At 51.3% G+C, this 17,238-nt stretch overlaps 1 protein-coding gene across 2 annotated transcripts in view; it reads left to right on the top strand.

Moving 5' to 3' along the window:
- Window positions 1–17,238, top strand: part of CD247 (CD247 molecule) — a 94,952-nt gene that overhangs the window by 59,407 nt on the left and 18,307 nt on the right. For both annotated transcript variants that reach the window (XM_064370327.1, NM_001308517.1), the window contains 3 exon segments: window positions 14,031–14,134; window positions 15,253–15,309; window positions 15,983–16,063. In XM_064370327.1, coding sequence (XP_064226397.1) covers window positions 14,031–14,134; window positions 15,253–15,309; window positions 15,983–16,063 — 242 coding nt within the window.

Genomic DNA, 17,238 nt, shown 5'->3' with positions numbered 1-17,238 from the left:
ACGCCGCCCCCGAGAGCTCCCGGCCCCGGCCTCTCGGCGCGAGGTCTGGGGGCGGGTGCGGTTCGGGGGCGAGGGACCGCAGGTGGGGGCGGGCGGCGGCGTGCGAGCAGCTCGGATGGGAGATCACGCGCGATAACCCGGGCCCTGGATGGCAGCGCTCGACAGGAAACCTCGAGCGAGGAGCCAGCTGGGGGCCGGCGGGGCGGGGCTGCTGCCCGCGTAACCGCACGGGCGACCCGGCGCTGGGAGCCCGCCCTGGCCGCACGGGGCGGAAGGGCCGGAGGTCCCTGCGGAGGCCCAGCTCCTCCCCTCCTGCGGAGGGCGTCCTTCGCGGGCGCGGTTTGTGACTTTGGGGCGGCGGTCCGGGCCGCTTGGGCTCTGGCGTGGTGGGAGAGCTGCCCGGCCCGCGCTGCACCCGGCGTGGCTTTGACCCGGGCGGGACCCGGACCCGAGCCGGACGCGGGGCGGCCAGGGCGCAGGAGTGGCGTGAGCGCGGCTCGGCGGGCTCAGGCTCCTCTCTTTAAAATTCCAGCGAGATGTTCATCTATAGGGTATCGGCGACAGTTTTAAAATCCAAGTGTCGTTTTCTCTCCCAGCCTCCGAGGAGCTCGGTGCAGTGGGCAGTGGCTCGGCGGGGCGTCCTCCTGTGCCCTGCAGCGGGAGGGGCCGAGCGTGGTCGCCAAGGGGCGGAGGTTGGGCCCTGGCTCGGGGAGCCCCCGGTGGAGGCGGCTCGGGCTAGCGGATGGATGCACGGGTTTCTGCTGGCGGAGATGCGGGGGCCCCAGGGGCTCTGAGGAGGCGCCCTCAACAGGGGCGGACAGGATGGTTCCCAGAGGGAGGGCGACCAGCGAGGGCAGTAGGTGCCCTCCTGGCCCCCCCACCCCGCCCCTCGCCTGCCTTGCGTTCCCCAGGCAGCCTGAGCTCCCGAGGCCCTGAGGGTCTCCAGCTTACAGTTGCAATAGGACTGACTCGGGGGGATCAGGATCGGAAAACCGCGTTCATCTCACCTGGCTGCTGGTGAAAGCATCTCGTCCCTATTATTAGATAATAATAACAATAGTGATCATGTTATTTACCAGCAGTAGCTGATGTTCTGTGTTCATATGTAAGTGTAATCATATTCACCAAATACCATTATCGTGAAAGTTTATAGCTGAAGTCCTTCCAAACCCCAGCAAGTTATCACCAGAATGTACTGAGCCGGGGCGCAAAGGGCTTGGCTAGATGCCTGTGCCTCCACTCTCTTCCCTCCAGAATCTTGCTGCACAGGCCTCCTTTGATTTAAGGGTTCGTGTTATTTGTTTTGGTTGTTCAGTATTATAAATATTATATACTATCATAGAGTTTCAAACACCACAAGAAGGTGTAAGGTGGAAAATAAGTAAAATTCACCCAGCCTCCCCCTCCCCTGGCTCCTCTGCAGAAGTAACCTCGGATAACATTTGTGTGTGTGTAGCTCTCCAGATAGACATATATTTTTAACCTGTTTTTTCTTGTGGTAAAATATATATAACATGAAATTTTTATTTTTAAATGTAATTCAGTGTCATGAAATGCTTTCACAATATTGTACACCACTATCCATTTCCAGAACATTTTCACCATCCCAAACAGAAACTCCATCCAGATATATTTTTATGTATATGTACATATATGCAGCCTACATGGTGTTTTTTTCATACACAAATATCTAGAGCTTGCTTTCTTTTTTTTTCAAGGCAGGTTCTCACTCTGTTGCCCAGGCTGGAGGGAGTGAAGGGCGCGATCACAGCACTGCAGCCTCTCGGGCTCAGGCAATCCTCCCACCTAACCCTCCTGAGGAGCTGGGGCTACAGGTGTGTGCCACCACACCCAGCTAATTTAGTTATTGTTATTATTTGCAGAGACAGGTCTTGCTATGTCTTGAACTCCTGAGCTCAAGCGATCCTCCAGCTTCAGCCTCCCAAAGTACTAGGATTACAGGCATGAGCCACTGTGCCTGGCCACCTTTTTAAAAACCTATCTTTAAGATCTTTCATGGTAGCACATGAAGAACTCTCTGTTGTGTTACTTTGTTTTTAATGGTTATATGTGAATACATCAGAATTTATCAGGTTCCCAGTTGATGGCCATTTACTTATTTTCTCTGTACGCTATGAGAGTTTATCCTCAGAATAAATTCTCAGAGAAATGGCAAAATCCTGCCTGGAATTTTGACCTAGGGGGTTTGCTCAAAAGTAGGTTTTTTTGAAATGGTGCTAATTTTCAAGAGCAAAACTTGAGGGCAGAATGCTGTGTGAGAAAGAACAAAGACTCGAGAGACCTGGCCTCTTGTCCCGGCTCTGACACACGAGCCGTGTGACTGCGGGAGAGTCCCTTCACAGCCCAGACCTTTAGTCTCTTTATCTGCAAAGTGGAGCAAATAAGATCTGCCCAGCTTACCTCACTCAGTTGTTGTTAGGATCAAATGGAATAAAAAATATAAAAGGGTTTTGTAAACTGAAAGTGTGGAGCAAATGTTTGGCGTGACCATAATTGTTACAGTGTCAGTCCCTGGGGTCAGCCAGAGAAAGCTACCTGTCCAAGCTGGCATCAAGAGCTAAGAATAAGTGTCTTTCTGTCTGTCTATGATATATACACACACACACTGCTCTCTATGTATGTGTCTACACATGGAGACATATATGTTTATATTCTATTTAGGTGTGTATATACACATGTGTACACGTGTGTGTGTGTATAGCTTATACTGTATGTGCTTGGCATATAGCTGTCTGCTAATGTGAGAGACTTGTCCGATGACCTTAGGGGGCTGTTGGTGGAGTGAGTGGAGGGAACTGAAACGTGCAATCTGCTCGCCAAAGGAGGTCACTTGCCTGTCACTGTTTACTCCCAGAGCGTGGCTGCAGGCATCGTCCCCTCCCTCGTGTTTCCTTAGCACCCTGTGCCCCTCTCTCGTGGGAGGAGCTATTTCCTTGTCCACTTCTCTGCTCGGCTGGGAGGCTACATCTGTGTCTGTCACCTCCACCCTCACTGCCCAGCTCGGTGGGTGGCATCTTCTCTTAGTAAGGATGGCCACCACGTGACGTCTCCTGAGGCGTCTCTCCTTGGCTCGTAGGTGGCCATTTCCCCCTGTGTTTACATTGTCTTCATGGCGTCTTCTCCTGACACATATCTGTGTCTGAGTCTCATTTTTTTTTTTTTTTTTTTGAGATGGTCTTGCTCTCTCAGTCAGGCTGGGGTGCAATGGCATGATCTCGGCTCACTGCAACCTCCGCCTCCCGGGTTCAAGTGATTCTCCTGCCTCAGCCTCCCAAGTACAGGCGCCTGCCACCATGCCCGGCTAATATTTTTGTATTTTTAGTAGAAATGGGGTTTTGCCAAGTTGGCCAGGCTGGTCTCAAACTCCTGGCCTCAGGTAATCTGCTCACCTCCGCCTCCCAAAGTGCTGGGATTACAAGACTAAGCCACTGCACCTGGCTAAGATGGGGTTTTACCATGTTGGTCAGGTTGGTCTTGAACTCCTGACCTCGGGTGATTACCTACCTCGGCCTCCCAAAGTGCTGGAATTACAGGTGTGAGCCACCTTGCCCAGCCTAATCTCATCTTCTTGTAAGGACATGAGTCACGTTGGATTAGGGCCCATGCCAATGATCTCATTTTAACTTAGTGACCTCTTTCAAGACCTTTTCTTCAAATACAGTCACATTCTGAGGTGTTGGGAGTTTGGATTTCAACATAAGAATTTCAGGGGCAAAATTCAGCCCGTAACAGAAGTTGAGGCTTAGTGATTATTGTGTGTTAATGGATGAAGGAGCAAAAGAGTGGATGGGTTTCACCTCTTCAGGACAAACAACCACTTTCTGGGTGGTTTATGGGGCAAGAGTGGGAAGAGCTTGTTTTGGGGTCAGGGGAAGAAGAGCTAAAGATGACGACATCTGGCTGAATGCAGACAGGTAACGGAGGCTGGCAGCATAGCCTGGATTTTAGAGCTGACTTGAAGCCTGTCCTGGGGCTTGCTAGGGCATCTCCAAGCTAGCCCAGGGGCCCAAGGCAACTGTGAACCTTGCCTTGTTCCAATCGGCTTTAATTTTTTATTTGAAGTGTTATTGCCATATTTAAAATAGAATGTGTCCTTGTCAAAAGAGAAAACCCTGCAGCTGTTCTCCATCTCATTCAGAGTAAAAGCCGCTGGCTGAGGAAGTTCTACCTGATACCCCCACCGGCTTGTCGCCTTCTCTCCTGGTCTCCTAGAACTTCCCCTCATTCATGCCACCCTGGTCACACCTCTCCTTGCAGTTCAGAGATGCCTGGCAAGGGTCCACCATCACCGCTGTTCCTCTGCCCAGAGTGCCCTTCCCCCACAGATCCGCACAGCTGAAGCCGCCTCTGACCACCTGTGAAAAACGGGAGGCATCTCTTTGTCACGTCATACTTTGATTTCCTGGGCTAGCATTGAGACTGAGCGTGTCTTTTTATATGTTTGTAACTAATTTGTTTTTCTTTCTCTGAGAATTGCCTATTTATATCTTTTGCTGACTTATCTCTTGGACCATTACTCTTAGCTTTCATTTTTTAAAGTATTATTTTATTTACTTATTTTTCGAGACAGGGTCTCACTCTATCACCCAGGCTGGAGTGCAGTGACACGGTCAGAGCCCACTGCAGTTGCAACCTCCTGAACTCAAGTAATCCTCCCACCTCAGCCTCCTAAGTAGCTGGGACTAAAGTGTGCACCGTCATGCCCAGCTAATTGTTTATTTTTTTTTAGAGGCAGAGTCTTGCTATGTTGCCCAGGCTGGTCTCTAACTACTGGGCTCAAGCAATCCTGCTAGCTTGGCCTCCCCGAGTGTCAAGATTATAGGCCTGAGCCACCGCACCCAGCCCATTTTTCAAGCTATTATTGATTGAATTCCAAACCTGTAAAAAGCTTTAGGAATGAAGCTATTTATCTCAGAATTATTTACAATGATGAAAATTGGAAACAAATCACCACCAATGGGGAATGGTTATGTAGGTAGTGGAAAGCTTCTTTGGAAACCATTAAAAAGAATATTTATTAATAGTAAAATGACAAAGTCACATGAAATATGAATATATGAAATAATCTGAATATTAGATTATAACATAATACCAAATAAAAAAAACAATTCTTAAGGGAATTTTTTTTTTTTTTTTTTTTTTTGAGACAGTCTTTCTCTGTCACCCAAGCTGGAGTGCAATGATGCAATTTGGCTTACAGCAACCTCCGCCTCCCGGGTTCAAGCAATTCTCCTGCCTCTGTCTCCCAAGTAGCTGGTATTACAGGTGTGCACCACCACACCCAGCTAATTTTTGTATTTTTAGTAGAGACCGGGTTTCACCATGTTGGCCAGGCTGGTCTCAAACTCCTGACCTCAGATGATCCGCCTGCCTCAGCCTCCCAAAGTACTTGGATCACAGGCATGAACCACCGTGCCCAGCGGGAAATATTTTTATGTAAAATGATTGTAATTTATAGATAACAAAGACTTTGGATGGCCATCTGCCATCGTATTAATAATGGCTGTGTTTGAAAGTGGTATTATGGGCAATTTTGATTTTTTGCCTACTTTTCTGCTCTTTTATATTAAATTGACTTACTTGAAAAGAAAAACAAAAATGATCACAAGGGTCAGGGGTGGTGGCTCACACCTGAAATCCCAGCACTTTGGGAGGCTGGGACGAGTGAATCACCTGAGGTCGGGAGTTTGAGACCAGTCTGGCCAACATGGTGAAACCCCATCTGTACAAAAAATAGCTAGGCATGGTGGCGGGTGCCTGTAATCCCAGCTACTTGGGAGGCTGAGGCAGGAGAATTGCTTGAACCCGGGAGGCGGAGGTTGCAGTGAATGAGCCAAGATCATGCCATGATACTCCAGCCTGAGCAATAGAGCGAGATTCTGTCTGGAAAAAAAAGGAAAGAAAGAATCACAAAGTATTGCTCAAAACCTCACTTTAATGGAAATTAAAATACAAGAAGGAAAACATTTGCTTGTATCGTTGCTACCCCTAAGAAACCACACAGCCCTGTTCCTCCGGCTTCTGCTGGACCCTTGTCTATGGGAATACAGAATTTGTACGTAGTTTTGAACAAACTATCCAGTTTTACAGTGAAACATGAATATTTGAAATCCAGCACTGAGGAGAGAATTGAAGAGGCTGTGGCAATTTTTATTTATGAGAAGGAGTCTCACTCTGTCACCCAGGCTGGAGTGCAGTGGCACAATCTCGGCTCACTGCAACCACCGCCTCCTGGATTCAAGTGATTCTCTTGCCTCAGCCTCTCGATTAGCTTGGATTGTAGGTGCCTGCCACCACACCGGGCAAATTTTTTTGAATTTTTAGTAGAGATGGGTTTCACCATGTTGGCCAGGCTGGTAGCAGATTAAAGAGAGTAGTAAAACATTATATGGTGCCACTAAATTAGCTGGAGATGTTCTGTGGGTCAGGGTGACCGAGGTGTCCCCAGCGGGTCACTGCTGTGAGCGCTGGGCAGCGTGAGTCCCGGCCTCAGCTTTGGTAGCAGGTCCTCTATATTTGTCAGCCCCCCAGGCCTCGCAGCCCTCAAAAAAAGAAAGCTAATTGTAGATTCAAGAATATCACCTGCTCTAATGATTCGATCCTTGGAGAAGGAAGGACTCCACAGCCTGGTGGGGACCCCAGGTCATTCAAAGGCAGTACCAAGTGGTGGTTAAGACCTGGACTGTGGATCCAGATGGGCCTGGGTTCAACCCTGGCTCTAGATGTTAAGCATGTTATTAATCTCTCTGAGCCTCAGTTTCCCTAGCTGTGAAATGATAGTCACCGTGAAGACTGAATGAGAAAACTCATACATGTGGCTCCTGGCTCAGAATAAATCTTCAGCCAGTGGTTCTAACTGTTAGTCTGTGTCTACCCTGTACCTTTTCTGGTGCAGTGAAAGTTAGTTATCAATGAAAGGGAGCAGCCCGCTGAGGGGGTGGTCTGGGTGCCTCGACGCTGTGGTCAATGAGTTGGCATCACACGCAGCACCCTGCCCGACACAAGCGTCCCCCTCCCCGGAGCTGCTGCCACTGCCTTCCTAAGAACAGTGACTTCCTGTTTTCTAAGTTCTTACCCTGCAGTGTTGTCACCAGTTGTGCCTGAGCCTGGGGGTGGAGCTGGGCAGCAGCAGGACTGGGGCTCAGGGCTCAGGTTGGGGGCTCGAAGGAAGGAAGGGCGGGAGGAGGAAGCTGGCCACTCCTACGTGGATCATGCACTACTGTGATGGATACTGATTCCATTAGTGCCCGCCAACTGAGTGCTTACCAGGTACCAAGCCCTTCCCATTCGAGTGCCACACACCCTGGGAGGTCGCCGTGATGACTCGGTGATCACACAGTAGCAGAGCCAGGACTTGGACGGCAGTTGTCTGCCTTCGTAGGATCCATTCTAACCTGCTGTGCTTCCTATTAAAGTGGAAACGAGCTGGAAGGGGGTGAAGTTTGAAAGCTTGCCCTATAGAAATTGGAGGATCTGTGTGATTTGTGCTTCTGAAGGCAGAACTAGGTTCAGATTAGAGCTGAAAATTAGAGCTCTCCACCAGTGGTTGGTGGGTGCTGAGCTTCCTGTCACCCAAGATATTCAAGCAGAAGTTCCTATCAAAGGGGAGATTCCTGAAGAGCTGAGCAGCTCTCTGTATGCGAGGAATCCCAGAGGCGCTGGGGCAAAGTAGAGAGAGAGGGGACTTTGCATCAGATGCACTCAGAAAATTTCTAGCTGTGTGACCTGTCGGAGCCGCGATTTCATTATCTGCAAAATAGAACTGATAATAATTCTGCCCGTATTGTTCAAGGTGGTTCTGAGGATTAAGCCAGATCATGCTCGTGCAAAGAGTTCTCTAAACTGTGTGCTTTGTGTGTGTGTCACGTTGTTATCGTTTTGTGACGTGAGGAGTTCTCAAAGTCTGCACACTACTGAGCTCCTACTGTGTGCCAGGCACGTTGTACACATCCATTATCCGTTTTTATCTTCACACACCCCTGAAGAGTGGGTATCCCTGTCCTACGCTGGGAACCTGGCCAGGTTCTGTCCCCAGCCCTGGCATGGCATAATGGGGGGAGATGGGAAGGCCGTCCCCTGCTGCCACTGCCTGTACCTACAGAACCTCTCGGCATGAGCCACCGTGCGCGGCGCCCCACACACTTCACCCCATTGCTCTGTACCCACGAAGTCAGTCTTGTCAAAGCCCTTTTGCAGATAGGAGAACTGAAGCTCAGAGAGGTGAGGAGAGCTGTTCCAAAACAAGCCAATAAAGGGGCAGATTCCACGTTTGAGTCTCCGAGTCTTTCTGACTGGGAGGCTTGTGTTCTCTGCTCTTCTCTAACCCTGTGATGTGCTGGTGCGGAGGGCAGATGGGCAAGTGAAACTGCAAGGCACGGCCTGTGCTTGCCAGAGCCCCTGGTGGGAGAGGACTGGGGGTGAACTATTTACAAGCTGCTATGACTAAGTGTCAAAACTGGACAAAAGGGCAAGGGCCGTGAATTCAGAGACAGGTGGAAACTTGGGTCCTGTGCCCACAGGTCAGGTGCGTCGAAGGCAGAAGGCTAAGGAGAAGTCCCTGGAGCCAGGAGACCCAGGAATTCCTTTCCACCTTTGCCACTGACCTGCAGGTGTCCTTGGTGAAGTTGCTTCATTCCTCTGACTCAGTTTATCCACCTGTGAATTGGGCCCAATAATAGCCTCCTGTTTGTCTCCTGGCACTCATAAGAATCAAACTCCATCAGACGCAGGAAGTCACTTTAAAACCAGAAACTGGGGTTCAAATAAGAATCCTTATTAGTTGGATGTGAGGGAGTCCTGCAACAGGATTTGCTGGAAAAGGAGGATGGCTGGTGGGGAAGAGGCCCCCAGCGTGTATTTGCAGCCTCAGGGTGTGGCAGGACCAGGTTGATTAAGGCCCCATCCCTGTTACCAGAAGTTCACAGTCTGGCTCAGAAACAGACAGACGAACAACACAATTCAAATAAATCTCACCCAGAGAAAACAAATTCTGCAAGGACGGGTGCGCCTCCCCCAGGGTGCCCTGTGGGGCCCCAGAATCTTCCTGTTAATGGTCAGTGCCAGGAGACTTCCTGAACTCAAGGCTTTTATGGAGATGACTATAAAGGCTATATAGGGATGGTGAGGCTCACTGTCACTAATTAGACTCATAACACTTAGAAACAATGACCCACATGCTTAGATACTCTGATCATCTCTGGCTGCCCCGAGCCGCCTCTGGGTGTCCCACTTGGCCTATTGCTGGTATCCTGCTACAGGGCAGGCGGGTTCCAGCTTACTGCGCGTGGGCTTGCCGTAGAAATCATGGCAGTGACAACAGGTGGCATAATGGAACACATGCTCTTAGAGGGCCCTTCACCCCGTAATAATTATTTGATTTGATTCTCACCTCATAAGAAGTATCGTATTTGGCCAGGCACGGTGGCTCACACCTGTAATCCCAGCACTTTGGGAGGCTGAGGTGGGTAGATCACTTGAGGTCAGGAGTTCAAGACCAGCCTGGCCAACATGGCAAAACCCCATCTCTACTAAAAATACAAAAATTAGCTGGATGTGTTGGTGGGTGCTTGTAATCTCAACTACTCAGGAGGCTGAGGCAGGAGAATCACTTGAACCCAGGAGGCAGAGGTTGCAGTGAGCTGAGATAGCACCAGTGCACTCTGCCTGGGTGACAGAAAAAAAAAGTATTTAATACTCACCTCCATCTAGTGAGACAGATAGCATTGTTACCCCCATTTTACAGATGAGAAAACCAAGGCTTAGAGAAGTTCCACCATACAGTTTAGATGTACAGTATGTAAAAAGGATCAAAGCTTTAACTTTGTTTCTTCTGTTTGACAGAAATTTACACTGACATTTGTTGTAGGCCACAGCTGTATCTCTACGAAAGGCCAGCCTTCCCTCATGTGCTCTGGCCCCTGTAATGATTTAGCTCTGAATCTCAATCCATTCATGGCAACGCAATGAAGTCCCCATGCCCAGGTTCCACCCCAGGCCACTTAAGCCAGAGCCTCAGGGCAAAGGCAGTGGATTGAGGGTCTGCGTGAGAACCCTCTGTCAGTCTCTGGGGCTCCTTTCGAGTGCTGAGGTTCTCCTGGGTGCCGTGAATCTGGGGCAGGGATCAGGAACATGAGCTAACACAGCTTCCCCACTCGTACAGGAAAGTAGCTACCATATAATGCCCTGAAACCTCCTAGGAAGCAGCCGTTGGTCCCTTTGGGATGGAATTGGTAGAAGTATGAAGAAGGTGCAGGAGCGGGCACAGGGAAGAGAGTGGCAATGTGGTGCCTTTGCGCTGGCATCCTGCAAACCTGTCTGCTGTCCAGGAAGCCCCTACACCTTACGTGTGGCCTCCAGAGCTGAGCCTTAAGCCCGGTGAGGGTAGGGACTCGGAAGACTCGACCCAAGTATCAGACGTCATTTTCTTTTGATTCTCATCATGACCCTTAAGGTAGATATGATTACCCTCCGTTTTATAGATGAAGAAACTGAGGCCCAGAGAGGGAAGTGAGTTGTCCAAGACCACACAGCTAGTAAGTGGCAGGGGAAGAACTCAAACCCACCTGTACCCGATCCAGAGTTCGTTCCAGTTCAACAGCTCTGGGCACAGAGCAGACGCCCCGTGAATAGTTAATCAATTGCATAACTGAATCAGGTCCTGCATCCCTGCCTGGAGCTTTCTGGGCCATGACTGTCGTCCTCAGGCCCATCTCTCCCAGCACAGGCACAGTGGGATTGAGGAGAGGGAGGGTCCTACACAGGGAGTTATGTTGCAGTCAATATCCTGTCCTCCCAACCACACACACCACACTTGTCATCAGTCATAACACTATGCTGAAGGAAGGAAGGAAGGAGGGAGAGAGGGAGGGAGGGAAAGAGGGAACTTGTTTATATTACTTATCTCAGGGAGGTGTCCAATCCCCCTGCCCCGGTACTGTGCTGAGTCTGCACAACACAAAGAAGTATTTCTTATTTGTGGTAAATTTACTGCCCAGTAACTTTTCTGTTCTAATTTTCTGCGACAAGCAGCTGAGTGATTTTTCTCCTGGCTTTTTTCTGAGTCTCAACCAGTCCCATAAATCACCACTGTTAGCTCCTCTGCAGTCCTAATAGGAAAAAGTCACCCCAGCTTTGGTAGCCTTCATGGGGACTGGCTCGTCCCCCAGAGGCCTTTAGATCCTCCCCAGGTCAGTGAGGGGCCAGAGGGCAGGCACACCTGGGCTGGGCCCAGCATCTTCCCCATCGCTGAAGCCCAGCTCTGAAAAATTCTGTGATACGAGTGACCGTGCCCTGCACTCTGATGCCGGAGCTGGAGGAAGAACAAGAAGATGCAGCCATCGGTCTCGGGTGCTTACAGCCTGGACGGAGGGCATCTGAGTCCCATAGGTTACGTTTGTAGAGTGCTTCGAGGGATACAGGCTCTTGAACCGACATCCTCTCATGTTTTCCTCTGGGGCTCAGGTGGTGGGACAGTCCGATTTCAACAGGTGTTGAGTGGAGGGTTAGAGTGCAGACCTGGAAGAGGATCTGGCTCAAAAGGCAAGGGGGTAGAAGAATTGGATGTGTTCAAGGAAGAATGGGGTGTAAAAGACAGGAGCAGGAGAGACAGGGTGGCACTAAGGTGTGGTGTTCTCGGGCCTGGACTGGTGACGGCAGAGCGTAACACGCTGGACGAGAAGTTGGCCTCTCATCCGAGTGGCTGGGTTATCAGTGGTCTCTTGTCAGAGTCTGTGGGAAGTTTGCAGAGATCAGCTGCCTGGGGGCAAGAGGGGTCCTGAATTAGGGTAGAAGTCAAAAGCTTGGGGACAGAGGGATTCAGGGTGGTGGGGGTGTGGGTGCTGGGGCTGCCTTTGAATCATCTGCTTCCGTGACTTGTCGGGGAGGCCAAAACGTTGCTGGCATGGAGGGGTAGGCGGGGCTGGCCCAGGGGCAGGAAGGGGACAAGAACTGCCAGGGATAAGTCCTGCGCTGCCTCTCACTGTGTGCTCTGAACGTGAAGCCTCGGTGCCTCAGTGTCCGAGTGTGGGTGGCAGGAGGATCAGACAAAGATTACATTTAATGCAGTGTCTGAAGAAATGTTAGTTTCCACCCTGTTCAACAGGAGAGGCAGCTGACAGAGGGTACATCACCTGCCCCAAATCACACAGCCAGCAAGAATGACAGCACTCCCACAAACGGCCTCCACTCCCTCTGCCCTAATCTGCGTCTGAAGGCCACCAGAGGGCGCCCCGGTCTCGGGAGACAGACACTGGAGGGGCTGGCCTGGGACCTCTGCTCTAGCTACCAGGCAGGGGTGGAGAGAGATGGATGCCACGCCCTGTTTTACAGGTTGAGCAGCTGCACGTTTACCTAGTAGGACCTACAGTCCAGACTAAAATCTGAGTCTTCTCATTCACAGTGCAGAGATGTTTCAAATAAAAACACTTTTTTTCTTTTCTTTTTTTTTGAGACAGAGTCTGACTCTGTCACCCAGGCTGGAGTGCAGTGGTGCCAGCTTGGCTCACTGCAACCTCCGCCTCCCAGGTTCCAGCGATTCTCCTGAGCTCCAGAGTGGCTGGGATTACAGGTGTGTGCCACCACACCTGGCTAATTTTTGTATTTTTAGTAGAGATGGGGTTTCACCATGTTGGCCAGGCTGGACTGGGACTCCTGACCTCAAGTGATCCACCTGCCTCAGCCTCCCAAAATGCTGGGATTACAGGCATGAGCCACTTCACCCAGCCTAAAAATGCAAACTTTAATCAGAGTATTTACTGTACCGCGTGTTCTCCAGCCCATTGTACTCCAATGGCAGGGCCACTAAACATGCATGACTACAGCCTGACAAAGGTTAATATGGCACTAGGACTTCGGGACCCCTTGGAAATTTGCAGTGGGAGAGGCTAACACAGAAGGGACCTTTGAGCTGCAGTTTGTAGGATGCATCAAATGTCACTGAATAGTAGGGTTTCAGGGAGAGAAATGGAGGGAATATGAAGCGGGAACAGTGTGTGCAGGGCGTGTCCCGGGAATGGGGTGTGTGTAGTGGGAGGAGGGGAGACCGGAGAGGGCAGAGGCCGTGGAGCTGGGACTGGGGGCAGGGAGACGCTCGCCTAGGTGGGGACGGGCCCCGAAGCTACCTCTGTCTGTTGCCCCCACTGTCCTGGGTGGGAGGGTACCTGGCACTGCAGAGGCAGGGAGTGGGGGAGAGTTAACCCAGATTCTCCCTGTTCTAGCTACGTTAGATATTGAAATGGTCTCATTTGACCATCATTTGACCTATTGTCTCCCTGTGGGTAGACCTCGGAGCCACACATCTCAGGCCAGGAGGTCCATTCATCCAGACGTGAACATCTTTCTTTCTTTTTTTTTGAGACAGAGTTTCACTCTTGTTACCCAGGCTGGAGTGCAATGGCGCGATCTCGGCTCACCGCAACCTCTGCCTCCTGGGTTCAGGCAATTCTCCTGCCTCAGCCTCCCGAGTAGCTGGGATTACAGGCACGCGCCACCATGCCCAGCTAATTTTTTTGTATTTTTAGTAGAGACGGGGTTTCACCATGTTGACCAGGATGGTCTCGATCTCTTGACCTCGTGATCCACCTGCCTCGGCCTCCCCAAGTGCTGGGATTACAGGCGTGAGCCACCGCGCCCGGCCCAGACGTGAACATCTTCCCGAGGCTTCCAGACTTCTTGGTTCACACAGGGGCTAACATGGCTGCGCTTCCGTGTCCCAGAGGCAGGAGCTCTGTGCACAGAGGACAGCCTCACCTTCCCACTTTGTTCCCACTCCTCCCATTGCCCCAGGTTCTTTGGCCCCACAGCGGCCACATCTGCCATTAGTGCCAATGGCTTTTCCAGGAGCTGGTTGAGGTGGTGGGGGGGGGTGGTGATCAGGCTGAGGCATGGGGATTGGATCTGGTCTCTGTGTCATGATTTCTTTGGCCACAGTCAGTCCTAGTGCCACCCTGGAGTGATGGGATTGTGTTCTGGTCACCCTGGGCCTTGCTGACTGACTTTATCTCTTGACACAGAGGCACAGAGCTTCGGCCTGCTGGATCCCAAACTCTGCTACCTGCTGGATGGAATCCTCTTCATCTATGGTGTCATTGTTACTGCCCTGTTCCTGAGAGTGAAGGTGGGTACCACTGGGCTTTGGGAGGAGGGCACGGGGGTCCCCCCTTGATGGATATTCAGAGGGTCCTTGGTCTTGGAAAGTCTCAAGCTTGAGTGGTGCCTGGAGCTTGGTATCCAGGAGCAAAGCAGGGACCAGCCAAGTGTGTGCCTTGAATGGGCTGAGGAGGAGGTGGGGGTGTCTGGCTGAGATGAACAGGGTGGGAGGGAGACCCTGGTGCTAGGCGCCTCCATAATGAGCCATACAAATGTGTGCACGTCAGAGTGTGTCGGGGAAGGCGATCCTGCTGGAGACCAAGGGGCTTACACTCAGCAGAGGTCCCGCTGTCTGAGTACGAATGAAGGCCACGTTAGCCTTTCTCTTGAGAAGGCTCTTTCCTCATCTGTGCTCGGGAGAGTGGGCCGGAGCATGGGTTTTCACTTGGTGCCCCTGCAGACCCTGGATTTCTTGGTGGGGCTGGTCATGGTGTGGGCAGAGGGTGGAAGAATTTAGGATAAAGGGGAGGATCTAGTCTCAGTCATCCCTTCGGTGCTCCCCAACCCGTTTCTTGCTTATTTTGGACTTTGGCATAAGATTGTATTTGAAACGAAAACGCTCTTAAGTTTGAAAATGCTGCCCTAGGTGATGTCTAAGGTTGTTTCCAATGCTCTGGGTCTGTAAGACCTTGCAGTTTCTCCTGGCTGAGGCGGCATGAACTGAAGCAAGAGTGAGGCTGTGTCAGCTTCCAGCAGATGCTCAGGACACTAAGCGAGCCCGAGGCTTCCTGGGCACCGGCGCAGCCGGGCGATGGCAGAGGGCTGGGCGAGTGATGCGCGTACAGCATCCTGCCCCGGGGGTCAAGATGGGAGCCCGGACCTTGAGCAGCCGCCATCCGCCCTGAGTGTCCTCGGAGTTCCTGGAGGAAGGGACCTTAGAAAATACTCCACGTCCCCAGGGGGCACAGACCAAGACCCTGACACGTCCGCGCACGCGCGAGGGCGCTAGCCCGGGAAGAAGCAACGCCAGCGGGTCCGGGGCCAGCGTGGTGGATGCACATGTCACAGGCGGGAGGAAAGGGACAGCTGGGCTCAGAAAAAGAGGCTGCCACGTCCCAGTAACGCGCCTTGCTCTCTGTGTCGCAGTTCAGCAGGAGCGCAGACGCCCCCGTGTACCAGCAGGGCCAGAACCAGCTCTACAACGTAAGTCGGCCTCGCCGCAGACCCTCCCAGAAAGGAAGGGCGGTCCCCTTCTCGGACTGAGACCCGCCAGAGTCCCGGGTTTAGGTCTGGTGCCCAGCTATCACTTCTGACCCGACTGCAACTTGTTTAACCTCAGTTTTCTAACCTGTAAAACGGGTAGTAATTGTGCCTGTCTCAAAGGGCGCCATAAGGATGACATGCTTTAGCAGCTTGATGCATGGAAGGAGCTTAGTATAGTGCCTGCCACTATGAGCCCCCAAGGCATCAGCAATTTGCAAAAGCTAGAGGGGGTGGAGAAGGCATGTGTTAGAATCTTCCCAGCGGGGGCAAAGTGATGTTACGCTCCCTGTGCGATGGGACTGCGGTGGGATTGACCACCACCTCTGAGCCCCAGCTTCTCCACTTGCTCACAGGAATGTTGTTCCTTATCCTGTTGGACTGATCAGCATATAGTACACGGTGACCTTTGGGGATCCCACCCACTGTCACGGTAGTGCGTGTTCTCTGAGATGTGATGCTGGTCTCCAGATGAACCTGTTACCACTCCCTCCCCAGCCCCGGCCCCTCTTTTTGTAAGCCACCCCGGGGAGGGAAACCACACTCCTCAGTCCAGCTGGCCCCATCCTTCTGAGGCTCCTCTGTCCTGTGTCTGACACTTTCTTGTCTCTTTCAGGAGCTCAATCTAGGACGGAGAGAGGAGTACGATGTCTTGGACAAGAGACGGGGCCGGGACCCTGAGATGGGGGGGAAGCAGGTAAGGGTTCCTCTGTCTTCCAGTGTGTTCTCGCATGTGGGGTAGGGCTCAGCCCAAGCTGCAGGAGGGACTTCTCAGCCCCAGCTCACTCTGCAGCCAGACTTGACCCTCAAAGCGTGGGCCCAGGACAAGGGAAGAGATGGAGACCCATTGGCTGCCACGTCCTCCTTCTTCCTCCTTGGCTCCATTCTGCATCTCAAGGGGCCTCACCCCTGGATGTGGCACCCTCTCATGTCTAAGCTCCACCCACTCCTTGGCCATCCTGGGATGCACACTTGGTGGCACCATCTGCCCCAGGAGGACAGCCCTGGTGAAGAGGTCCACACAGGAAGGGCCCAAGACCCCTGGACAGGTCCTGGGTACCCCCTGGGGCTCTGACTTCTTGGCTTTGTAGACTCTCTACCCTGTGGGTAGGGGAGCAGCTGGCATCTTCTTCGTTTCTTCCACTTCATTCTGATTTCCTTCCTTCCTTCATTCCTCCCTCCCTTCTTTCCTCTTTCTCTCTCTCTGTTTATTGTATATTGACAAATTGTCGATCTATATATTATGATTTTTGAATATATGAAATGATTAAACTAACATTTATCACTTCAAATATTTAACTTTTTTTGTGATGAGAACATTAGCCATTTACTCTCAGAGATACTAAAATGTGTAGTACTCAAGTATTAGCTATATTCAGCGTGCCATGCTATTGATCTAAAAATAGACTCTTCCTATTTAGTTGAGGCTTTGTACCCTGTGACTATCACCCCCCCACTCCCCCCACTCCCCCCACTCCCCCTACTCCCCCTACTCCCCCCTTCCCCAGCCTCTGGTAAACATCATGCTAGTTATCCATGCTTCTGTGAGTTAAAGTGTTTTAGATTCCACATACAGGTGAGAACATGCAGCGTTTGGCTTTCTGTGCCTGGCTGATTTCACTTCGCATGATGGTCTCTGGTTCCATTCATGTTAGAGCAAATAACAGAATTTCTTCCTTTTTAAAAGCTGAAGAGTATTGCATTGTGCGTATGTTCCACAGCCCTCTTTATCTTAGGTTGATTCCATAACTTGGTTATTGTTAAAACTGCTGCAGTCAACATGGGAGTATAGACATCTCTTCAACAAACAGACTTCAGATCTTTTGGGTAAATACCCAGAAGTGGGATTGTTGGGTCATATGGTAGTTCTAT

The sequence above is a fragment of the Aotus nancymaae genome, unplaced genomic scaffold (assembly GCF_030222135.1).
Source record: "Aotus nancymaae isolate 86718 unplaced genomic scaffold, 86718_ANA_hifiasm-v0.15.2.pri h1tg000108l, whole genome shotgun sequence".
Classification (NCBI taxonomy): domain Eukaryota; kingdom Metazoa; phylum Chordata; class Mammalia; order Primates; family Aotidae; genus Aotus; species Aotus nancymaae.
This window is presented reverse-complemented; position numbering and strand designations above follow the sequence as displayed.